Source organism: Tenebrio molitor, chromosome 2 (assembly GCF_963966145.1).
Source record: "Tenebrio molitor chromosome 2, icTenMoli1.1, whole genome shotgun sequence".
Lineage (NCBI taxonomy): Eukaryota > Metazoa > Arthropoda > Insecta > Coleoptera > Tenebrionidae > Tenebrio > Tenebrio molitor.
The window spans coordinates 12799729-12827290 of record NC_091047.1 but is presented as its reverse complement, the minus strand read 5'-3'; the positions used below and the strand labels follow the sequence as shown (position 1 = coordinate 12827290).

General features: G+C 32.3%; 1 protein-coding gene across 2 annotated transcripts; it reads right to left on the bottom strand.

Annotated features, from left to right (window-relative positions):
• Positions 1-370: 370 nt before the first annotated feature.
• On the bottom strand, positions 371-26601 carry LOC138124030 (limbic system-associated membrane protein-like). Of its 2 annotated transcripts, none has more exons than XM_069038949.1 (7): positions 26394-26601; positions 25877-25943; positions 25649-25836; positions 14499-14710; positions 9387-9597; positions 6163-6450; positions 371-707 (listed from the first exon to the last, which is right to left on the bottom strand). In XM_069038949.1, exons 3-7 carry the CDS (start codon positions 25773-25775, stop codon positions 595-597), a joined length of 951 nt encoding a protein of 316 aa, XP_068895050.1. In that variant the 5' UTR covers positions 25776-25836; positions 25877-25943; positions 26394-26601; the 3' UTR covers positions 371-594. The 2 variants fall into 2 exon arrangements, with proteins under 2 accessions (XP_068895050.1, XP_068895051.1); XM_069038950.1 differs by having other exon boundaries at positions 25649-25819.
• Between the last annotated feature and the right edge of the window lie 961 nt (positions 26602-27562).

Below are 27562 nucleotides of genomic sequence, written 5' to 3'. Positions count from 1 at the left end.
TAATAATAAATTATTATTGTTTATGAAAATTTAATTGTTTTAACTTATGTCACTATCTTGTTGGAGCTTTGAATACCTACCAGGACGCATTTTAATTCTATTTTTTCCCCAGATCTCAGTAGAAACTTCTAATCAATGAAAAGACGCAAATGGTATCGATCAGAGTTAGGGTGTCAGATAAAATTGGACAATTAATTTTCTTTTTCAGCTTGAACTTGATTCGTTATTCTCGACCATCTATCACGAACTCAAAAATGATACCTCGATTTAATTTTCATTTTTGGATGCGCCATATTCTTAACAAAATTGCGCGCTGCTCGTTTGGTGTCGCTTCTAACGTGGAAAATCCGTGTAAAAAATAAAAAGAGCCTGATATTTTAGTCGTTTATTCAATAAAAATAAAATCGAATCATTTGACATATTACATGGAAGTGTTTGGCAATAATACAATCATAATATTCCAATTTTAATTAAACGTTTATAAACAAATATTTACAAATTTACAAAGTTGAGTTAGGCTTACGAAGTACTATTATTTATCACCTTATAAAACATCACAAATAGGAGTCCGACAAATCCCGTCCACTGTCACGATCACGTGTTTGGCAGCACCGGTATGAGGGCGATGAGGAGGATGCTGCACCTCGCGAGGGAGTACGATGACGAAGAGCTGGTGTTGGCGTGTTGCATCGCTGCTGGTTTTTCTTCTAAAACAGAAAGAATGTAAAATTACGGCAAAAATGTTCCTCAACGTTAACTAAAATTTGTGCGATTTAATGAGACCGGGACGCTTTTGTTATTCGCATGGTTGAATTCGAATCCAAATTGCATCGGGATGTTCAAAAGAATCGTGTTCGGGAAATTCGCGTTCACAAATTTTATCGCAATTTCCACGCGTATTTAATATCATCTACGTTTTCCCCACGGCCCGATTTTACCCGACGCATTAATGAATTTTAAATCTGACTAAAATATATTTTAAAACGTGACCCAATTAAGTGTGAAGTTCTTGAGCAAAGAGGATTTAACCCCGCCTTTATGTACAGAGGGGCCGATTTTATTACGTCTATTACATATCTCGTAATTCTGTTTTAACAGACATGGTATGTGATGAATGATGACATCGATTAACCAATCGAAATATTTACAGATACTTAGTCTTTTTAAGTCGAAGCACATTTTTTTTTGTAATTTTGTGTACACATTGTCGAGAAAATGAACATATGTACTCGTACTTTAAATTCTGGCGCTTCGCAAAACTCTATCAGTATTCGGAAAGGTATTTATTTACCTTCAGTAGAATTTTCCGAGCAATTAACACGTACTGAAAATGCAAGCAAATAAACCTGATTGGTCATTAATTTGGGCTTCGGTTCTTTCCACCGTTAAAAAAGTAAAACCTACCTAATTGAGTTTTACGTGACATCGGTTTTCCTTTTATTCGCAGTATTGACTGCGATCGTACCATAAACGGATTTTTATTGTTTTCTTTACGACTGAAGTAGAAAAATTGTTTTCATCACAAATAAGGCGTTAAGAATATTTATTAAGCATAAGCGTCAAACAAAAAAACATAATTTTTTAATTTGTATCAGCAATGATAGAACAAAAAAATCAGTATTGCCCTTTGCTTTATAAATTCTTTTCTTACAACATATTATACAATGATACAGGTATTTATTTAATTAACTCCAACGAACCACCATTAATATTTACTGATTTGTATTTGTAGACTGCAAAAATTTCAGAAAATAAATCATATTTGTAATTTCTTTTGCGGATTTTCATTTTTATTTTATTCATAATTGATTCTTTGAAGTTGTAGTTGTCGCAAGTTTCCGTAACAAATTTTATTCAGAGTGTTGAAAGAGAAGTCGAAAGCAAGAGATCTAGGAGATTTTCCGCTCTAATATCATTTCATTTTTCAGTGGCATTAAAAATATGTCGAAATGCGACGACAGGGAAATATAAGAGATAAACACGAATGAGTATTTTTATCTTTGGGAAATTAGTTATTACAAATGTTTACTTTGTTACATTGAAATGTAATTGTGCAGGAAACAATTTCAAGTCGGATAAAAATTGGTCGTCAAGTAGCTAGAGCAGAGCTCTCTTTCATAAAATATTAATATTATATTGGACGTATAATTTCATTTTTTAAAAATAAATGTTTATTCTGGAAAAATAAAAAGACCTCGAGTGTAATACAATGATATAATTTTACTACCTACAGAAAGTCAAATACAAACAGGAAAATATGATTTCTTAAAAAAAAAGTTTTTACAAGAAAGTAAACAGGTTGCTACGAATTGTGTATTATTTCAATATACATACAGAAATTAATGCTCAAGAAACATGAAATTGGAAACATCTTATATTTATTGGTAGTTTCAGTCTTGTTTATAAAAGCAATTTTGGGAGGAAGAAGAAAGGCTGAAAGAATTATAGTTTATAATATTCAGCACAGTTCATCACAGAAAAGGAATGCCAAATATTTATATGTATGTTTGTGCCAGAAATATTAGTTAAGTTCAATGAAATTGGAATGATGAACCATTTTAAACTTTGGAGGGTGGCATGATATAATTTGTCTGATTGAAAGAATATTTTCTAGTAATATAAAACCCACCATATACTGTTTTTCTAGGGGATGAAAAATAAGACAGTAGAAACGATGAATCGATCCGTTTCTCTAATATGGAATATAATGATATAACATAATTTCGTAGTTACATAAATGATCATATTAAAATATAGATATTCGCTGATTAATATAATATAACAAGGGACTAACGTGCATCTTTTCACTCCGATTGTACGTCTATTTGCAGCGAGGGCAATAATTACAAGGGGGATCGAAAGATAATTTAGTTCTGTGGTCTATAAGTTACAACTAACACCTCAGAAAAAACGGGGGTGTTTTTGTAACCACTTAACATTAAGTTACCCTAAAGAACGCAATAATGTATATAAACAATTTTGCAAAAAAATTTTAAACAGTGTAATTTCAGCAGTAAATACTTTTCGTAAAATATTCAACGAAGAGAGAACGACGAACATTTTCATTTTACATTGTGCTTATATTGAATATCATACAAAATAAATTTAAAGTAGAAAATTGTTGGCTGCATTTTTTGAGACAGTGCTTCTCTCAGTTTTTATTAAATTCCTAATAAATTAGTACTAGGTACTTTTAGTGACATAACTTACTGAAGTAGCTCTTTGGTTTCTATTTTTTGTGCCACTCATAATGGAAATCCCTGCATAAAATAAAAAAGAGCTGCAAAAAATGACCAACAAATATGTTGCAGGCACCAACTAACATTGAAATTTTATGAGTAACTTACGATCTGTTAAGAATTGTTTTGTTGGGGTTTATAATTTTTAAGCTTGAGAATAATCTGAAAAGTTGCATATTTTACATTATTGATTTTTGATTTATGTATGTTAGAGCTGAACTCTATGGCTAAATTACTTTTATCTTTGTACACTGAATGCCAAAGCAATGCCGCACATCAACTTTCAAGATCTTGAGAACTTGTGCATATACGTAGCACGTGCATGTGAAGTTTCAGTTTCGGTGTGCTGATTAGATCGGTATAAGAAATACAGGGTGATTTTGAAAGTTGTGCAGATACTTTAAGCACGAGCTACTGGCTTCATGTAGAACTCGGAAAAAATGTTTAAAAAACTCTATGTCAAAAAATAAAATGACATTTATTTTTTGAGCTACAATTTTTTTTAATCGCTTTTAGTTTTCTACGTTGTCAAACAACGTCGGAGGTAAAATTTCGGCACATTTTAAAAATACACCCTGTATATCATATTTTATAAAACGTACACCAATGCGGTTTCCTTGTTTTAAAGCATATTTCCTATAGGTTACTTCGCATTGGCGTACACTTTATAAAACATGATATACAAGGGTGTATTTTTAAAATGTGCCGAAATTTTACCTATGAAGTTGTAGGACAACGTAGAATTTTTTAAATATTTTTTCCGAGTTCTACATGAAGTCAGTAGCTCGTGATTACAATATCTGCACAACTTTCAAAATCACCTTGTATAGTATAATAAATACGTGATTTACATCACACATAAAATTTAGAGTACTTTAAAATCAAAATAAAAATTTAATACATATAGGTATACTGGTATGTATCTACTCATATATTAAATTGTGCTTCTGTATTGCCTTTGGCTTTTTTGTGCTTTAAAGTTCAATAATGAGGAATGTGTACAATGGATTGGCATTAATTATTTTCTAATTATACATTTATTCAGATGTTATAAAAAATAATTTTGGAACGAAATTAAATTAATGATAGAAATGGTGAGTTGAAAATAGTAAAAAAACTATACACTATTAGTACACACGAATTAACAGTAATATCTGTAGCAACTTTTCAGACAGATAATTGTTACTTTTCTTATACCGTATCATTATAATAGGTAATATGAATATTTATAGTTTCCAGTCTATTTATGGACATAGCTGCTTCTCATTTCGGTTTATAACAAATCGTTTTCGTGAATCACCTTGTAAGTATTGAACGTTCCTTTCACATGTTTGATTATTTATAGCTCAGTAATGTTGGACACATTAGGATAAAAATATAAGGCAGAAATGCAGACAGTGACTGACAGAAAGAAGAAAAATTATAAGACTAATGAATAGTGACATTTGTCTATAGACGAGTCAATTACGACGGCACTCATGAAATTACTTGCATTAATTATAAGAGAACAAAAAGCTATGAGTGGTACAAATGGGTTTGTCAGATCCTGTTAAATATTTGTACCGGAGGAAATACTCGGGAAATCGTCTAAACAAGTTTTGAAAATTCCTCATTCGCAAACCTCTGTATCGAAAACTGCGGCGATAGAGCAGCAAAATTGTACTGAACTTTTCTTGTAGGGCATAAAATTTCCAATAGAAAAGTCATATTGTTGCTATTATAGTTTCATCTTAAAAAAACGTTCAAAAATGCGTCTCAATTTGGCGTTACTTACTTATATTCGTCAATTATCGAAAAAAAAATCTCAAAATTTGAAGAGTATTATTAAGAGTAGAAGTGAGTCTTTTTGTGCCTAGCCCAGAGATTGAAGGCCGAAACGCTGTTGAGGCCTACAACTGGGCGAGGCACAAAAAGACCTTCTACTCTGAATGATATACATATACTATTTTATCTTTAAGCGGATCACAAAAAAAAATCGTTACATTTTCAATTCCGTCGGGCTCATTATCACTCGTGAAATATCCTACATACGAGTATTATTATTAAGTTCGATAAATTAGCTACCTACTACCTACTTTATTGGTATACAAAATTATTACTGAAACTTGAATTTATTTATAGGTTTTCTTATTCATATGGCCTGAAAATTATAGCTACTAATTAAAAACATTGGAATGCTGCAAAATATCTTTAGAACTTTACTTTTGATGCGTCAAATGTCTAGATACGTTTTATTCCATTCCAAATAAAAAGAGGTTTGCCGTCGGAAGCGTCAACCGTATTATTTGGAAGAGTTCAAGGAGTAGATGTAGGAACCAATTAGTGGGCAACAGGAATTAAGATGTCACATTTCTTTACTTGAATATCTTAACTGCAAAAGTTATGGAAGATTAGAGCAATTTCAAAACGGAAAGGGCGTATCAAATGGCTCAAGAGTAAGCGGGTCTAATGTAAATTACAGCGTCTCCCGTGTCATATTTTTCTCGAATTACTCCATCACTATTATTAAAAAATTGTATGTCGTCTGTTTTATAAAAGTGGTAGTTTCCAGTATCATGTTCAAGGAGTTGCGATAATTAAATCCTCAACGAGTATCTTCTCGGTGATCACGTTTTGTTTACGACAAGTAATTAATCCCGATGACATAGGTGTACCGGTAACAATAAATTGTAGGAAACGACGCAGTAAAAAAAATAAATATGGTGTAAAGGACAATTTTATGTGGGACCTAATTTCGGGGTGGTCGGGTCCCCCGACTGACGTACCATTAAAATAGAATGATGTGTCTCGTTGAGCGGTCGGTGTATTACGTCGGTCCTTAGCGAATTATTAATAGGATTAAAGTCTGGTCGAAATGTTGGCGGTACGGCCGTATATGGGCGGTTTAATTGCGAGAAACACTCAGAAAGTGAAGGATGCTTACCTGCCGTGGCATTAAGAACGTGGACGTTAATGGATGCGGGAACCGCGTTGGAGGGGCTGCAAGTGTAGTTGCCGTTGTGACTCTTATCAGCATCTTGGAGGAGGAGGACGCTGGAGGAACGGCCTTCTTTAACCGTGACCCCCGGGTCGTAGTTAATCATTCTCTGTTCGTGATACCAGAAAACGAAGGCGGGAGGTTCCGTGGAATGCCGCAAGGTACAAACTAAGCGAAGCGACGACCCCGCTCGCATATACAAGTCCGGGGCACCCTGGATTTCCGCTAAGGCCTCTGGAAACAACACAACACTTCCATCAAAGGGGTTCACGGCCATAATTGGCCCGGCATAACCTTTGCTAATTAAAAACGTCGAAAATGTCGTTCTCGAATTTAGGACCTGAACAAAAAGTTTTCCTTGTTAGGGAATTTTTTAATTGCGAAAAGAATTTTTTGATGCGTAATTTTGCACCGGAACGGGGCACAACCGTCACATCAAAGACTATTTAGTTGGGTTTGAAATTAATGTTGCATATTTCGTCGTAAAACATAGATAATTGATGCTAATTAAAGCGAAAGTTTTAATTTATTCACCGATGTTCTGTTATTTAATTCCGAAGTTATTCCTCTGAACAGAGCCGTGCCGGAAAAAATTTGGAACTTGTTTTGTACGTTGCATCTTAGGTAGTTGCTATGTCTTGTACAAAAAGCTCATGTTTTATTCAAATTTTAAAAATTCAATAACAACATAATAAGTATTTTTTTTTATGTAAATTTCACCCCCCATTCTTGTTTTATCATTATTTTAATAACATCCACTATTTTTGCTTTTAGTAACAACGTACTTTATTAAAGTTTTCATTACTGCTTGTACATATTATATTCAATTCTTGCTATAATGCCGGACTTATAACGAGCGTTCAAAAAAACCTGTGGTCAAGTAGCTAGTGCTTTTTTCTCGCTGTTACAAACTCAGCTAGTCTTTTTGGTCGGTCTGCTTTAATTCACATCACTGTTTGTTCGCTGAATAAGTGACGTTTGACATTTATAGTCACCTGATGAAACTAATGAAAATAAAAGCAAACATTAGACACACGTTATATAGTCAGAATGTAACATCAAAGATTTCTCATTTACAAACCCGATTTATTTTTCGCAGTAAAGTGCTTAGTGAAAATTAAAAGAATTCTCTTGAGATTTCAAATTGAAGCCAATTTATTAACTAGTATCGGTTGAATGAAACTATTGTGTACTTTTCAGTAACTTTTGAAAAAATATGTAGCGAACTGTAAAGCAATATTTAAATTTTTAGAGCAATTATAGTTTATCTTTTTTGGGGTAAGTATGCTTAACATTGGAAAAATGTTTTTAATTTTATAACATATTTAGAGAAAAAAATTTGGACAAGTTCATTATTATTTAAATAACGTGACTTCAACTTAGTAAACATCTTCAAAGATGGCAATATGCCAGAAAAATTTTCAAACATATGAACTCTGCTGTAGTAATAGTATTAAGTTGTTGATCCAGCCGGTCTCAAGAAGCGGTTTATGAACGTCGCTGTGGATCTGGATGTCCTCGGTTAACCACATATCGTGGAGCGTCAACTTGGAATTTAGACCTTAAAAGATAGATTTGCTACAAGCAGAAACGTTGAAAATATTTGGGTGGAAAATCTACGATAAAAACCGTCACTGCGATCCTTTTATCGCCGGACAAAATCTTTTGACTTATTTCTTATGTTTAAAATGTATGACATTGACTTTTAAACTTTTATTTCAAATTTCGAAACTTGCCTAGAAGATTTTGAAATCTCTGACTGGTATTGTACAATATATATTTATGTCAAGTAGAAATTTACTTTCATGTTTTTGACAATTTTGTTTCGTGAACGCGTTATTAATTATGTATGTTTGTTTTCATGATATAAGATATCGTTCCACAATGTGGTTTTTTTTTGGGCTTTAAATTCTTTGAATTTATTAATTTTTCTTAATATCGTTGAAACCAAGAATGAGTTGGGATAAAGAACCATTGATTTTTCTATTTGACAATTCTATTAATATATGTACATCTACTTGCAATTTAAAAATTTATTCCAGAATGACTTTTGCTTTTTAATCAATGATAACTTGGTTACAACTACATATACCCTAATTCTTTTTATTTGGTACATAAAAAATCTAATAGATTTTAGCAAAATGACCGAGTACTGTGGCCAAGCGCCTAGCGCACCACTTTGCATTCCGGAGGTCCCGGGTTCTAACCCCGGTTCCGTCGCCTGACCAGGTGTGGGTTTTTTTCAGAGGTTTCCCCACACCATCGTGGTATATCTCATATCACAGATAAGGCGAATGATGGATCAGTATCAACCTCTAAGTACCTACCACCTTCCTTCCGCACCCATTCTTACCGTACCCATCCGAATCTTCCCGTCAGTGTGACTGAACAGGCTCTGGAAAGCCTCAGCAGCCCGCCCCCCTTCGGGGGAATGAAAGATGTACCCGTCCCTAATGTTTTGTAATAATGTTAATATTTTTTTAAACTTTTATTCATATCTTCACTGTACCGTGTATTACATTATTTTACATTTCTTATAGTGTTTCACATTTGTTTATTTTATTTTCTCGGATTTAATTGTCTCCCATTTTGAAAAAAAATTACTCATAAAGAACGCTTACTCTTCGTTTTTCATTAATCGTTCACAGAAGCTCAAAACCATAATTATTAACGTTTTTTCCGCTGAATTACCTATCGTTGTTTCACGTGTACACACAAAAATTAATTTTTAATAATTCGTAGCAAATTTACATTTAGCAATAAATTGCTTTATATTCAGTCGGAATAATTGCCTCTGTGTGTTTTTTTAATTTCAACAATACAGGTCAAAATGTTATTTTGAACTTTTGTAAACAATATTATTGATCTGCTTTCAAATTTTCTTTTAATCATTATATCCAAATTTTACCTCTAGTTTTAGAATTAGTACCTACATGTTGACTTTTTGGTTGTGAATCATAAGAACTAGGTAAGTACATAGTTTATTCTAGGGAAGAATAACAAACTTAGTTAATATAGCAATTTTAGAAAGCGTCCAGATTTCAGGTGTATTTCATTACTACGAACACAAAAATGAGACAATTAGATTGCTTTTATTTTCAGCTAAAAGAAAATGAGCTAAAAATGCGACCGTAGGAAAATTGGACGTGGAAAATGTGGGTGATACTTACTGGTGACCTTAAGTTCGATAAGAATACTTGTTGGTGGATGAGTCGACATTTGGCACTCATAGAAACCTGCATCGGAGGGCTGAACGTGCTTGATAAGGAGGCCCCAATTTTGAAGATGTCGAACATGCTCCACCAAGAAGCGGTCGTCTGTATTGTACGTCGTTGGACCGACTGTCAGGAGGTGATAATCCTGTTTGCGAATCCATGAGACCTCGAGATAAAAAATTCAATTAACTTCGCATAGACGCCAATTTTCAATTACAGTCGTGTGCTTACACATTACTGGTGCTTCTAACTAGCCAAATCATAAGGGAACGAGTGTACTACTTATGAAAAGCTAATAATGACGCCCCAGGAGGTAAAATCTCATTTTTGTTTGTTTGCCTGAAATTTAAGGTACAACCGGCTAAGTTAATAAATATTCTATTGCCAAGAGATATCCAATGTTTACAAACAATAAATGCAAATTTTATCCTTTCCATTATTTCTTTAAAAATTCGTACTCTAAAATTTGCTTACCAGATTTTGAGGAGAATAATGTTTATTCGTCCTTAAAAACATTTCGAAAGTAACGTACAAAGCAAATTTAGGTCGACCAATATTTTATTTGCAATCTCTTTAACTGATGCTTGTAATGTTAATAATACATAAAAAAAATTGTAAAATATGTATATAATTTAAAACTTTTAAATTACGCATGTGAAGAGAGGTTATATCATAGCAATACAACACTGTTTAACTGACATACGCTTACATTTCCAACACTTGAAAATAGGAGCTTTACATCACACAAGGTCCGAGCTCTTTAAGAATCTTTTTAGGATTTGTTTTGACTGAAAGGATAATCTTACGTTTGTCGTTTGGATAGAATAATTTACTGAACAATTTACTTCAGAAATTTAAGTTAAATTAAAATGGAAAACAAATTAACTTAGTATTGCTTGTCAAATTAGATAATAATATGTAAAGCTGTTTACAAGTATTACTAATACCTTGGTAACCCTGAATGCATGTCATTAGGCGTCTTAACTGTTAAAGCACTTAATTATGGTATTTGTGCTACTTTCTAAAAGTATGTTTTAGATTTAGGATAAAACAGTAAGGACGAAATTTCTTTGTTTAATTTAAATGCTTGCTAAAATTTTTTTTTGACGTGTCTCTTTTTTTTTAATCTACAACTGTTCCTATTTGTTAAATAGCAAGTTTTCAGTTTGTTACATTTTGGATTTTTATTTATTGTATATAATAGAACAATTGTTTAATTTACAAAGCAGATTTAATTACTTACAGGCTGATACGCCACTGTTAATAAACGTGATATTGACACAAAAAGTCCATTTACACTGCGTAAAAATTAAAAAAAAAAAACGTAGAAAACAAGGTGAGTACATTTTGTTGTGTTTAATTTTTTAAAATTCATTTTCAGGATTCAAATAATAAAATAAATGATACTAAGGCGACCTTATTGAAAAACATCGATAGCATCTACGAACATGACAATGCCTCTGTTCACAAAAAACTACATGACAACACAATGAGGAACAGAAATTTAAAGTTTTGTCGGGGACTGTGAAATCGCGCTTTATAAAAAATTCATGGCATTTAATGGTGGAGCATACGCGAACAATCGATAACATCAAAAGGCCAATAAAGCTAAAGCTAAAATTTAAAAATTTGTGGTTAAAATTGAACCAAATCAAACAAAAAGGAAAAGGTATTTAATTACAACGAAAAATTAGACTTTTGGTGAATGTTGTGTGAAACAAATGAAACGTTTTCTAATTTATAGACGTTGATAAAATTTGGCTTGCCTTTTTAATTTCTATGGCTTGGCTCGAATAATGTAATTGCCATTCAAAGAACTCCCAGCATTTTTGACATTTCGAGTTTCTCAAAATGATATAATTAATGGTAATCTTTTGAAATTTCGGTCGGTCATAGGATGATTAGATCCTATTTACAGCCAATTAAAATCGTAGGTGGTTAGTACTTATGAAATAAACAAAAACATTTACATATAAAATTGCAAATGACAGCGTATGTCACGGGAGATTTCTGAATAGTTAGTAGCCGCCATTATTACGATAAATAAACAAGGATCAAAATGGTTTTGGTTTGAGAATGATTCCTAAATGAATGAGTCACAGTTAGCAATACGTATTTAACTGATGTGTGAATCTTAATCTATGGTTAAGTGTAAAGCCACGTTACACGTTTTGATGTTTTTGTTTTTCACCGCCCTTTTGGTCATACATTTTGTGAAACATACGGTATAACCATTTAACTTAAAATAATCTATGGTTTTATTTGTATAGAAAATGCGCAAAATTACCAATATTTCCATTTTAACTATAAGTAACTTAAACTTTTGAATAACTTTAGAAATTTACATAATTTTCACAACATTATTTCTTTTTGTTCTAATCGCTGTTTATAAAGTGCATTTTACTTGTAAGCAATTTTTCTGATACATTTTAAAAAGCTATTAATGTTAAAGTAATAAACTTTGCACTTCACGTGATATTGCATGCTGTTCGTTATCGAATAAAAATTCAAAATTGTCACATTAGAAATTATTTTGTCGTATTCAGTAAACAAAGAAAATAAATAAAACACATAGGTGTGTACAAAAACGTTGTTTCTGATTTGCCAGTGACGCTTTGTATTTTTTAATTTAATCTTCAAAGTATCCTTTACATTTGTGAGTCGATTCGGTTGGGTGATACAGAGAATGGGTCAAAGTTTCCAAATAAAAGAGATATTTACACAAGAGACATGTTCGTATCACTTTGGTCGGAGCTTAATGGAGTTTTTCATTATTCCCGTATGCATTCTTCAAAGCCCTGTCGAACGCATTAAATCATGCATTCGTAACAAAATCCTTGAAAATCGCGAATGAAGTAGTCTCCCAAAATTATTGCATTTACTAAAAAATTAATCGGTATGTATTTCGTAGTAACAATATTTTTAAAAATTGTATACATTAGGCAACTTATTCTTCATTGATATGATACAAAGTTTAAGAGAAAGAAACAACTAAAGTAATTTGCTCATTTATTTTCCACATACAGGCTTTTCAATTCTTTTGATTTATTTATAATTTTATTTCACGAACTATTTTAAGTAATTTTTCATCAAGATCTAAATTCATTTTATGAATGTATCAATCAAAATATTATTATCCGAAAAAAACACTTCACCCATTTAAAAATATTTATACCGGGACATTTTTTTAACATTGAACATAGCCCATACTTATTCCCTATGTTCAGTTTTAAAAAACACAGGTCAATGCATGTATGTAATCACGTAACCAAGGTAACGAAAATAAGTACTTCACAGATTAACAAAATGGTCAAGTTGTTTGAAGAAGAAATATACATAATGCAGTTATTCTATGCCAATCAGAGCATTAGAAATGTGCGTGACATTTCCAATGCAACACATTATAGACCAATTCCATCAATCGGAACAATTTTTAACATTATTTCAATATCTCTGGTGTTCGGTATAATTGGTTGCATAGCAACTCACAATGCATTGATCTGTGTTTTTTAAAATTGAACAGGGAATAAGTATGGACTATGTTCAGAGTTAAAAAAATGTCCCGGTATTTTACACGGCTTTAGAGAAGACAATAACAAGATATTTTCATTACTTTGAGTTCCTTTGTCAGATAGCTGGGTATGTATGTACTGTAACATAATTTAAGTGTCCAATAATATGTTTTCCGTCTAATTCATCACAGTAATGTTGAAAAATTAAAGTGTTCAAATTAAAAACGGGTGAGGAGCCAAAATCGATGTGGTAAGAATTTTAATAAGAGGTGCTAATTACAGAGTTAAAAGCTTTGCGGATAAAAATGGAAAAGGTGAGTTGAAGTTAATTGTAATTATAAATTTTCAAGCATTTTCATGCGGCAGGTAAAATTTTTTATTTCTGCAAGAATTTAAAGAGGTGAATATTATCGAATCTGAGTTGTAAACGCATTGAGAAAAAAAACGTAATATCATATAATGTAATCTTCTTAAGGAGTAATATTATTTTAAAGTTTACAAAATAAATTGTATCCTGCTAGAGTACTCTACCTTTACTACGTAACTGCAAAAAAAACCTTTTCCTCTCATGTTAAAAAAGTACTCCTAGTTGCTTTTTAATCTATAATTTAATCTAAAGTAGTCAGTGTTTCACGACGTGAAATAAAATATATATGTACTTTGTTTTAAAGCTTGGGAGCTTTATTTCACACTTGATTACACTTGCATTTAAATCACGGTATTCACTCGTTTTACGGGAATAATTGCAAAAGGTTAAATGTGCAGAATTTAACCTAGTGACAGATTCTGACCTTTAGCTGGCTACCTGAGTTACGTAATGACAGTGGTAAATTATTGCTACCTAATCAAAATTATCAAGTTCTATGAATTAATTTTTTCGTAATAATTTTATTTTGTAGACACAACAATGCTCAAAAAATTATGTGCAACTTGAATGTAAAGCACTTTTTACGTCGCGTTCGTGCATGCAAACTTCCCACTTGTAAAAAGGTAGTGCCATCTACATGTTGCGTAAATAACTGTCTTATAAAAGTTGTATCGAAACGTTACCAGTACATACAAGGAATACAAGTTTAAGAAAGTTAGCCAACTGCGAGCTCGCAAGTAGGAGCAATTCGCGGTATTTCTTTTCGCGTTGGAGATTATCAAAAGATGTTGTTAGAAAAATATAATGAAGCGAATCTATAAAAATAAACTGTTTATTAACTTTAGTGTTTAGTGAAATGTATCCGCGCGAAGTGAGCTCAACAGCCATTTGCAAATACAAGTACATTTGCAACTCGGAAATGGTATTAACAAGTAAGTATCAATTTATAATCTTTATGTAAATAAGTACATAATAGCAATAAGTTAAAGTTAGAGTAGGTTTCGTAGAGTTTAATATAAATATAAATAGAGAATGTCTAATGATAAGCTAACAGACTTGAACCCATTTTTGTAAAAAAGAAAAAGTAATAAACAGCTTGAAAAAGAAACATTATTAGTGCAAATGGAAATAATTTTTAGAATAAAATGTCATTATCTACCTGTGCAATTACATGAACAGGCTACTTACGACTCCGTTATTGAACTTTCTGACGACACAAGGGAGCGTAGCCGTTCCGCCGATTTGTGCGACGACCACTGTGCAATTTTCCGTAGCAAAAACCCCCGGCTTACTCCCATTTGACATACTTTTGACCGAATTGCTATCTCCAACACTTTCTTTTCCTTTGCGGCGGAGCTCGTAGCTTCTTCTGTGGCGAAACATAGCATTCTCGACGTTTTCTGCAACAAAGAAAACGAATGGCGGTTTCAATTCTGTTTCTTATTCATATTTGTGTTATTTTACAGGCAAGTGGTTTTAATGTAAAGACGGCATTAAAGCACCCTCGTCGTTCAAAGTACCTTGATACATTTCTTACAAACAGACCGGTTCATTTTTTATAAGGGAACCTGGTTTGAATTTTGAATTCTTATGAAATATAAATTGACTGTAAAAGTTTCTTTATGGGACTGTGGCACATATGTGGAAAGTTTCGTATAAACCGGATTCAACATGTATGACTTTTCTATATGGAAATTTTATTTCATATTGAAAATAAATTATGTGACGCGATCTCTAGGAAAGTCGTCTTATCACACAATTAGTCAAAAAAGATCTCCACATACATCATTCGGCATGTTGCAAAGTAAAAAAGTTTTGCTGCGTTTTGATACGGCTGTTATAGCTAATGCATTAGTGCTACTCAACAGAAATCCACACAGGTATTGAGAGTATTATTCTTACTTTCTTGTAGTTTCTAAAGAGAATAGAAAATTTAAAACAAATTATTAATCTGACTTAATTAACATTATAGTAAAAACAACGCATTACTTGTAAACTCATTTCATTTTTCAACTTGTAAAATAATTTACAATTTTACACATAGTTTTCATTATTTGAAATATGAAGTGCTAATTGTTATTACTTATAATAAGATAAAAAAATTACATACATATATAGTTTATGCGAAAATATCAAGTTTTCTTTTGGTTATAAACTGATTTTGAATCCCACCTTTCTCCACTCGTCGTGATACAATAGATTTATCGAAATGTAGGCAACCAATAAAACGACTGTGTATAGGAAGTATAAATATGTGTACGACTAAGATAAGGGAGACGTTTTGATAAAACAAAACATGAGGTAGCTCTCTTGATGTTTTCTTGTTGATCACTCTGTACATATGCATGTAGAATTGTAAACTGCCTGAATTTACCTGCAAATTATTCGTATTTGATACTGCGATATGTCAAAGTACTTAAATGCTTTCCGGCTATAGGCAGTTGTCGTTAATATTTATCTGGGACAATATCTGCAATAACAATTTCCGCTTAATTAAAAAACATTATCCTTTTTAAGCGTACAGGTTAGCGTTAAAGTAATATTAGGGTTTAATGTCATTTGAGATTATTAATGTAAATTATAAACTCGAAAATTCCACCATAAATCTACTCAACCACAGCAATTTCAAAAACTTTTAGGCTGGTGCGAGCAAGTGGTTAGCCACAACTTGCGTGTCGCACGCATTCCCTGCTCTCCTGCTTCTTTCAAAGCTGACAGGAGCCACCGTACAAGTAAAAAGTAAATGGAAAAGGTTGCCCCTTTTTAATAAATGAGATATGTCAGATATTATTTACAAGCTTTGGCAGTTTGTTAAAAGATTGTCATCAGGATGCCCGTCTAGTTTTCATTAGTGAAATTATTAAAAATAAATCTATTTTGTCGTGCTTAATTTTTTCGGTTTCGTATAAATTGACACGCGATGCAGATTTGCTGCATTACCCCACTTCACGGAAACGAACTCGTGTTATTCCATTAGAAATATGTACTACTAAAATGGGATTTATAAGAAAGTAAGTGCAGTCTGGAGCAAATTAAGTATACGCACGCTTCAAACAGGAAGAAGTAGTAAATAAAGAAATTCGTAAACATTCACCAACATTTCGTATTCTGAAACTTTCATATCTGTACTTTTATTTTCGAAATTGCTCACTGGTTCGGCACAGAAGTAATTCAGCAGTATTGATTTCTATTTTTTTAAGTTTGAAGTTTGTGATATGTCAGTCGCTTCAGTCATGATTTTATTACAATAAAAGTTTGTGAAGGAAAAGACAGATATGAAAATATTTGAAGCCGAGCAATAGTTACATACTTATACAAAGTGTCTTTAAAAGAACGTATATTAAGAGTCCTGTGGAATTAGAATATATTTGATTTTGGCCGCTCTGTATATATTGTGGCACCAAATAGAAAAACAGAGGTTATGTAAGTCCATTAATGACAGGTTTTTAGGAAAGATTCTTGTAACATGAAAATTAATTAGAATATAGAAAATCACAATGAAAAACAACTAAGAAGTCGAACTCACAATTGAGGCTGAAATTTAATAATTTTACGTTTGACAGTTGACATCTGATTTGACAGCTTCAACGGCTCGACATAGTTCGACACAATATAGCCTCACAATTCCACATTCAATATTAATCATAATCGTTTATTCACAACAGTGAATTTGGAATTTATAGTGGGAGGAAGCGTGTTACAAACACGAATCAATTTAATCCATATATGTAATTTAATTTGCATGTTGGGAATTAATATTTTATTGTTTTAGTTTAAAATACAAAATATTTAAAAAACTAGTACATATTTATTTAATATACGTAGATCAATAATGAAAATTGCTGTAGGAATTGTAATTTTAAAATTCTTCAAGCGAATTATTTTGGCGACGTATGAATCTGCACAAGGAGTTTCTTAATCATTTAAACTAAAATTTGTCGACCTCCTTAGAGAAAAACGTTGCAACCGACACGTGGTCAGTATTATTTTAACAAATTCCATCACTGGAACAGTGTTCATTAGCATAATTGTGTATTATTGAATATCTTCATATGAAATAAATAAACCATCAAAATTGCATCATATGAGAAACCAACAAATGACGAAAATGTTCAGTTAAATTCGATTCTGTTTTGTTTTGTAATCGTGTAATTACACTGTATATTCAAAATTCATGTCGGAATAAAATATATTAGACACCTAATTTATAAATCAACAAATAATTATTCGAAACTTGTGCGTAGTGGTCACGTTGTTTAATGTTCTATTTTCTTATTTATTTCTCAAAATTTTTAATCTTTTAATCATCACTATGTATATAGTTAATTTTTTTTGTTAGAAAAGCTCTCAGCTTTTAGATGAGGACCGAGGCAGGGTACCTCGCAGAGCTCACAAGAGCAGCTCCACCATTTAGATATAGAAATGACCCTTAGGTTCAACTGATATGAGTAGAAGATTCTTTGTACTCTGCACACTTGACTTGGTGAATTTCAGAGTGGAAAAAATATAAAAGAGGCGACCATGTGGGATCACCTATGGTGCTTATCAAAGAAGGAATTAAAATATTTTAATAAAATTTGGTAAATATTTATAATTATAAATACTAGATAAAGAACCAATAATAAACATTACAAATTTTGGTTCTCATTTTAATGCACCAATACATTTGATTATAAAAATCAATTTAATTATACCGTAAAGTGGGCACTGTTAATAACAAATTGATAACTACCCCTAAAATTTATGTTTTGTAATCATAGCCTCAAAATCGGTGTTCCCGGTTGTCCTCGGAGTGCGGAAACAACGATTTCCCGCACGCGGTGTTTTTTATTTTGCAGCAAAAACTAGGGGAAATTGCATTGTAAGGTTGGTGTTTAATGATGTAGACAGACGGAAACGTCAATTCACTTTAAAGAAATGGACGTTTTGTCACATTTGCAAATGTAAAATTAAGTCTCATCTACACAATAAATAAGTAATTTTATTATAAAACAAAAAGGTAAGAGTAATAACAGGGCCCTGAAAATAATTATTGTAGTTTTTCAAGTGAAGGGGAAGAATTTCTTCAATATGTTGTGTGATCGTAGAACATGCGATCGACGCTTTAAATTTTAATAATCTAGTAATCGCCGCGGAAGGTGCTACCAACCCAATTGTAAAAAAAGTTACTAATGCTACATTGTTAAATATTTATGAGTTATTCGTTACAAAAAATATTGTACCTAACTTTTGCGCATACGTTAGATAAATAAAAATAACTATTACCAAAGCCTTTTCCGTTACACGGGCTAGCAAATTAACAATAACAAATAAAATATTAAAGAGAAAGAAAAAAAATCGAATTTGATATCGTATTTAAGTAATAACCGATTAAACATCCCATTATAAATGAAATTTTCAATATTGTGAAATCACTTTGATGTTGTCAGGTTCGTTTGTTTCGTATACCAAATGACTAAAATAAGAGGTAAGGTAACATTTCCCTTGTCTTTTTTTGTCAAAATCTTGGTTGGCTTTCTATGAATAAGCAATGAAGACCGTAAAAAAATTGAGAAAGGTTTACGGTCAGCAGTGCTTGTTTGAAAATATGAGAGCACCTTTTAAAAATATTGCCATCGGATGAAGTAATATTTTCGAATAATTGGAACAAACAAGAAATTATTAATGGAGGCGACGTTGTATTCGATCTAAACAAAACAAAACCGAGAGAAACATAATCAAATTGTACCACTTGGTCGTGGACAATGCTGATTCTTTGTCGCATTATAATATCTAAAAGCGTACGTGCGGAAAATGAATTTCTCCGAAGAATCACCGTCTGGTGTATTTATTAGAATAAAACTGAAAGCGGAACAAAGCACTCTGACATTAGGGGCCGAGTATTATTTCAACGGTGACGTATAAAATCCCCTTTCGTATGATTTTAGGCATTTATCATGGAAACAATCGTGGGAGATTCACATATATCATCTTTACATCAAGACTGTTTAAATTTGCAAAACAGGACTTGCACACGTCTCGTTAAAACCGTGTACGCCTAAGGCGTCAATGGTGAAAGATCGTCAAAGTAATTATGTCGGTGGCAGCCACAAATATATGAATGGTGTATTTGAATGCAACAAATACGGCTAAAATTCGATATAAATTCAAAAGCCCCGTTCTCAAAAGAGATCTGAAACATTCAGCGTGTGGCTCGTAGGATTCCAATTCCTCCCGAGATTGGATCAAGATTGGACCGATGATACTCTTAAAACTCTATATTTTAAATTTGATGCGAACGGATCCGGTCGACAGAAGCAAGAAAATACATTTCCTAGCTTCGTCGTGTCACATATTTGATCAAAACTTCCACATTCGACTTCCGGGAAGTGTTCAGGTTGTCTGACATGATCAAAGAGCAGCCGTAACTCGGCTAAACGGATTAGATAAAAAAAAATTACAACAGTAATTTGTCACTCTTGATTTATTTAATTTTTACGGCACCCAAAACTATGTAGTTTAGGGTATCTATCCTATTTGTTGAAAAGCAAATTTGTAAATATATAGGTAGGGTATTTCACAAGCGATAATGAGCTCAGCGGAATTGAAAATGCAACCCACGATAGATTTCCAAAGTTAATAACGTGGCTATTTTAAATATCCTATTGTTTTAAAATGAAATTATGAATCCACGATGTCTTTACTTCCAATAATTTTATTTGTCACAACTGACATTTACAAAAAAGTTAAAATCCGAATAAATTTTGCTTTGTACATTGCAACTTTGGAGAGGAATATTAATTTAATTACATATGTATTCCAATTGTGTTTTAAATATCTTGAAGTTTTTGCAATATATTTTGGAGATATGGCGATATGGAGAGAAGCCATAAATTTTGAGTATACTTTAAAAGATGATAAGATTATTTAGTTAAAAAGAGAGTTTTTAATATAAAATGAAAAACACAAGGGCGAGGTAAGTGCTATATTAAAGTAACATTGCGTACACCTGTACACTAAGTAAATAACCAGGGCATGAATTATGAACCTCTTCTAATCTTCCAAAAGAGTATGTATGTGAGATTAGGTGGTAAGGTTAACCATTGAAGGAATTTATAAAAGCCTCCTGCTATAAGCTCCGCTCCAGCGAACTAAGTGGATCAATTATTGAAAACCTATTTTGTATAACGAAAAAATTTTTACATAATTATGTTTTTTTACATACCTTTCAATAATTTATATTAGTTGAAAATAAATATCTTTCCTAGTAACAATCATTAAAAAAGTTATTACCATTTTTTCATTTTATCAAAACTAGATTTACCACTACGACGAAAATGTAAAACTTTAGTTATAAATAGAAAATATAAGGGGTATTGGTTTATATTTTTCAAGAGCTAATTAATCTTCATTAAAAAAAAGTCATTTCCTTATTTTTTTGAGTGAAAATCGGCGCTAAATGGCAAATGATAATTAAATTTATAATATGGAACATGCCGAATAGACTATAATTAATTTATGATTTACTCATGATGGTGAAATGTGAAGTACAGCTCGTGGCGAGTGCTGTAATCGTCCGACTGAGTCAGCCATTACATGCGAGTTAAATACGATAGTTTTATTTGTTATGTTCAAATTTCATCATTTTTATATCAGGTTTCATTTACTACTAGTTTTTAATTTAAAAAAGTATAACTACTTATAAATGATTTAAAAATAATTATGGCACACGAATGTTGCGCCTATCATTAATTTTTTGCATTTCGTAATGAAAGTAACACTTTTTTAAACGAAAAATCGTAATGAAAGTGATACTTTTTTCATCATTTTATTCAATCTCCTTGGAGATGATTGTCAGAGCATACCTACTTTTTTTTTTAATTTTTCATAAATCCTTTTAGGCAAATTTCTCAACTTACAACAATATGCAAAAAAATATCGTCTACAACACGTCATGAAACTCTCTTTTGTTCATTCATTTGCTTGATTAACTCGGGCTACGCCCTTCGTTAATCAAACTGCAAATTCATGAAAAAAGTATGACTGTCATAATTAGTTGTACAAATAACTACATATTTATAGTCTTTGTAATACAAACCGTGGAGAAATGAATTAATGACGGCCTTGAATAATGAATCTTATTATTACTTAACAATTACCACATTATACATTTTGAATAAAATTAGTTTTTTTTAAATATTTATAGCTATATTTAATAACGAGAAATTAATTACACACCTACACACCAATTTTGATTCAGTCTTTAATTAAAAGTCACTATTTTTGGAGTGGAAGCACCCGGTATGATGAATGTAGAATCTTTAGTAGGAATAGAAAAATATAATTAAGAATGTTCAACTAACAATCAAAAGTAAAATTTTTTAAGATTTAATTATTTTATATTTTTAAGTAATTATTAAATGTCTAACTGTAGTGTGGGCTGAACATTGAACAATATTTCCATGGATTTTTTTGCTGCCAGAACAAATTGCAGATTTCATTTATTTGTCAAAGTTGACATGTGGTTGTACTTTTCAAAAGCAATTTTACAGCAAAATGCCTAACGATAATCAGATAACCATTGAATTGTTAATTTTAGCTAAAATATTTTTTCTAATAAAATATCGTTGGCTTTCTTTAGAAACCGTGTATGTCTAATTAGAAAAAAAATCTGGAAAACTGTTTCAAATTCTTATTTTTTATGTTAGCTTTTTGGAGTAACGTGCAAAAAATGTGTATTAAAGTTTGGTACAGTATTTTATCAAAACAGTCTGCTGGTTGTATTATGAAACTTATTTAAATAATTAATAATTAATAATCAAAATGGGACTTACACGGTTTCTAAAGAAAGTCGACGATATTAACTAATTAAATGCTTGAAGAACTCACATTAAAACACCAAAAAGAAGTTGTTCCAGATTTATTTGAACATTACTGTACGTACTAAAGCATTTAAGTTACAATTCATATTATTATTATTATTTGGACATTTATTTTTTATTGAACCAAAAATAAAGTAGGAAGATTTTTACACAATCATTTTTAGAGATTTTTAGTTTAATTATTAAACTGCTGTTTTATGAGATTCATGTTTTAATAGAAAATTTAATATGAATATTACACTTGTTAATAACCTTGTTGGGCAATTAATCAATGTTACTGTCAGTAAAATCAGCGTTGCTTCGTAACTTTATTACATGAACGTTTTTTTACGAAGTTTAGGAAGGAAATACGAGAAAATCAACTTAATTATCACTAACAAAAAGCTGTGCTGAAATTATATTGTCGATAAAACTTGGCACGGTTACGTGCGCACATAAAATTTCGTAATACCGAAAGCTAAATAGCCGACCTAAAGATAAATGTTTATCATGTGAAGCATTTTTCACCCTTTACTTTTATTAGATTGAAGATTGCGCTTGTTTTTTAAAAGTAGCTCCAGGTTTGAGATTTTAAAGCTAAACAACGGAATTGGAGTATCACACGTGGCTTATTCAGGAATGTAATTACATATAACAGAAAAATATGTTTGCTTCTGCTGCGTTGCTTTTATTTGTATTTTGCAAAGTCCAAACGTAATTACAGAGCAGCAGCCACCGAGTTTGAGTTTTTTGTTTTGTTTTTTTTACAATGTGCTTTCATCTGTAAAATTGTAATAAAATTTCATTTTTCAATATAATCTTATAAAATGTAAGTACATATTAGACATTATAAGGGGGAATAAATAATGTATACACATTGCGTTCCTAAAGTTCGGAATAAATTAGAAAAAACTGTAAAGTATTCATTTCTGAGAAAATCTTTGATTTTAACTAAACCCATAGAAAAAAAATTTAATTAAATTTTTGAAATAGAAATTACTATTTTCTCAAAAAAATTGTTATGTAAGGTACCAATTTTTTCACTCATCGTTTAGGTAGTATGAAAGTCTATCAGAAAGAGAAGAAAAAAGTCGCAGATGTCATTTAAAAAATTTATTAATGACGTCATAATTAGGAGATGAAAAGCTGTCAACATAGCTACTGAAGAACGTGCAGACATTAATACTTACAGTTTTATCGAATTTATTCCGTACTTTACGAACGCACTGTATACAATAGGTACAATGATAATTAAAGATTTAGAAAAACTGCATTTAGCTGCCTTTGGAAAAATAAATATGTATTGCGGGATTAGACTGAACAAGAGCTCTGTAAAATCCCTTCTTTGTGGTCGTCTAAAGGAGTTAGGCGTGGCGTCTTTAATTTCATTTGGAGAATAAAAGATATTATTCTCCGCATTTGGTTCTTTTATGATTCACATTGCTGAATACGAACCCTCGTAAAATTCATTTTATATTGCTAAAATTATTCAAATTGAAATCTTTTTTCTGACCAGTAACAATGCTACGTAGTAAGTATTAATCTTTTTTTCTGCAAATGTTTTCATTTTTAAACGGAATTTATTATATTTGTGAAAGAAAAGAACACTTTTTTAGGGTAAGGTAAAATAAACAAAACAAAAATCCACGCCAGCATTGTATTCTCATATACCGTACGATCGAAAAAAAAAAATAAAAGCATGAGTAAGCGCTAGCTTCGAGGGCTACAACTTTCCTTGTTGGATATTTTTAATTAAAAAAAAAATGTGATATTTACGTTACTACCTTTATGTTTCTTCCTATCAACAATTAGAATTTTGTACTAGGCTGTTTGAGCACGTTTTATTTCGATTATTGAACGTTTTACTATGTACTTTATATCTGCAACTGATATTGAACTGATATTGTATTAAAAATTAATTCCTAAGTCTTGGAAAAAATAAAATAAGTACATATTATAAGACGTATCATTAAAATAAAAAATACCTTGAACCACTAATTTAACACATCTTAAAATTTTCATATTTTATATCTTCGACAGAATACTGAAAACTTTATAAATTTCAGATTTCCTATTTATGAATACTATACTATGGTAAACTGTGAGAAAGGAACGTATATCAAGAGTCCTGTGAAATTGTGCGGTTCTATGTCGAACTATGTCAATCAAATCAGGTGACAACTGTCAAACGTAAAATTATTAAATTTAGCGTCAGTTGTGTGTTCGACGTCTTAGTTGTTTTGTTTGTGATTTTCTTCAGTTTTTCTATATTCTAATTACCTTTCATCGTACAAAAGTCTATTAAAAGCGTGCCACTAATGGAGTAACATAACCTCCTTTTTTCTATTTGGTATTGGTACCACCATATGTTAGAGAGCAGCAAAAATCAAATATTATATCGAATTCCACTGGACTTTTGATATACGTTCTTTGAGAGATACTTTGTATAAATTAAGAATTAAGAACTTTATACCTAATACGTAATACAAAATAAATGCACAATAATTTTCATAAAAAATTATAAACACTGTTTTTATATTATTTAAATAGCACACGTTACAAGCTTATATTGTTGGAACTATATTTTTTCCACAAAGAGACTAGGTGAATGATTAATAAATAATTTATCTGACAGATGACATCCATGTCAAAAAACAGTTCGGTAGTTCTGAAAATACACTAGGAATGATCTAATCAATCAAACAACCATTTTCTGCGAAAACGATACGGTTTTGTAATAAATCATTACTGTGATACCTAATCGATTGTTTGTCTGTATCAGAATGACAAGACATCAACTAAATTATTAAATAATAACAATTAGAGAATTTTGAAAGCGAGTGACGTGCCACATGTATACCTTTACTTGCACAACGGTGGAGGTGTAGTGAATTGGGAAGGGTTATAGACACACTTTGTCATTTAAATAGAGCCTCAAGGCCACTCAGTGATTACAGTAAAGCCAAATTGTAACAAAAGCCAGTAACAACGGAAAATGTCATTATCAGATTGTGTTTCAATGAAAACGGAGTTGCTGGAAGTTACGTATCAATTTTATTTTCCTCGGTGTCATCACTTTTATAAAATTTGATGTCTTTTATACCTTGTACAGCAAAAACCGCTTTTAACAATCTCCCGTTCTACAACACTCTTTTTGTTAGCAATCCTGTCGAGTAGCGTTTGTCGTAAACCTTTCAGTCAAGAAATAACCGCCCCTAATCAAGACGGACCGCCTCCCTTAAAGACAGCCGGGAAGATATTTTTTGTGCGGAGCAACGACAATTTGACCGCAGGAACGAATTGTTCAAGAGAAATTCTTAATTTTATATATAACCACAGTCCCGGAGATTTATTGGTTTCATAAATGGTTGTGACAACCGAGCGGGAATTATTGATGTTATCGAAAATGAAATACCGGAGTTCCCGTTCCGCTAATGGAAAATTTATTTTGGTAATTTAGACAGTTCATTGTCGCACGAAATATAAAGGTGCACTTACTCAAAGAATGAGATGATCCGTTGATAAACTGAACTAGACATAACAGAATCACGAGGTACGTTAAGAACTTTTGAGAACGCAATGCCATTCTCGTCCAAGTTGGGAGCACTGCTTTTTCAGGCGACATCCATCTTGATTCTTCTTGATGTTAGAATTCACGTCATTGACAAACTATAGTTTAACTTGCACTAAATTTTGGTTTAGACTAATGTCCCTCACCACATATACCTCACATTCTCCCTCTTTTCGCAGGGCGCCCTCGCCGCGAAACTCCCCCGTGCTTGCCAACCTCGCCCTGTAACAAAGTGACATTATTAACATTATTGTTATGGGTGCGATAAAGCCGAAAGCCAATAAATTATGCCTGCTTTGTGCAGTCGCCACAAAAAGGAAACATGCACATAACTGCTCTTAACAGATTCATCATAATTCCGTAAAATATTTGCCATTGCATTATGTATGAGGTGTTTATCACGTAATCTTCCGTAACGATATATTACGGGCGAGGGGTGTTTAGTTCCGCATTAATGAAAACTTGCATCGCCTACAAATTTTTTCTTTTTCATCGCCGCCGACAATAAAACTTTCCGAAGCGAGATAAAACTTTCTAGAGCGAAATAGGAATGTAAATTTTTACCGACGCGTTGTACTCGCTGTTTCTTTATTGCAACAATTTCCGAACAAATTTTTAAACGCGAAAATTACTTTGCGGTAAATTTTCTTCAGTTTTCACGGAATTGCTCACCTTCGGTTAATATTTCCGGGCACTGCACGATTTGGCTCGATTCGTGTCGGGATCAAGTCCCTTTTATCGCCGATAAAAGTTGAAAAGTCTTACAGCACACAATACACAAACACTCCACTGTACGTCATGGCGTAATCTACCCCGCTGAAAACTACACTGAACTTAACTTCGAATCATCCTCTCAACGGCCTGAAACACCCATGCGCAACAATCTTGCTGCATTTCGCAGGAATTATGAAATTTGTAGCGGCGGCGGCGATACACGGACCCCGGGGTCGGAGTCGTTCGGAGCCGGGGAAATTACAGGTAAGTACAAACAAATAGTAACGGCTCCGGATGAAATCCGGCTGCGGGCCCCGCGTCGACTATTCCGGAGCACGAAGGCCGGCATAATGGATATTAAAATTGGACGAAATTTCAGGGAAGATGTGATTTGTTTGACGTGTTAATGGTGGTTCGTCGCGTGAAAAAGTGTTTAGATAACGCACGGGTATGGCTAACGATAGTGTCTGCTTAATGGGGTGGAGAGTGTTATCACCCCCCTGAAACTTCGCGAGCCGTCGAACCGCGTTTGATTTAAAACGATGCCCTAAACTTGGCCTATTTCCAATTACTCGACGGCATTAAATGTTTAACATTTATAATTAATGATGCGGCGCCCATACTACACGCACAGTATTAATCTTCGTGTCAAGATTCTTTGTCCCACTTCACGCCCGTATCATTGATGCATTTATACCACAGTACATAATGTTTTCACGAGGTATTATCAGTTTCCGCAATAAAAGCATACAGCGGCCATTTCGAAAGTCAGAAATAATGTCTTCGGGTCATCCAAATCGTTGTGCTTATGTGAAGCTTTGTAACCGTGCATTACGAACTACGAACAATATGTAAGGTAATAAGTAAGAGTAAAGTATGACATTTGGTAGCCGCCATTACATCACCATCGACTGACTGATTGTTATGTGGCATTGAGAATTTCAGAAATCGGAGAAATTTACACGGTGATTGTAGGGATAAAATTTAAAAATACTACATTCTAGCCCGGGAAATCGACTGGTTTATTGTTCAGCCGTTGGCGCTGTATGGGGTTCGCACCATTAACTTGACAGGGTTTCCCAGAGTAGGTGAGAATATTTTTTAGACTTATGGTTAGGTGTTTACAC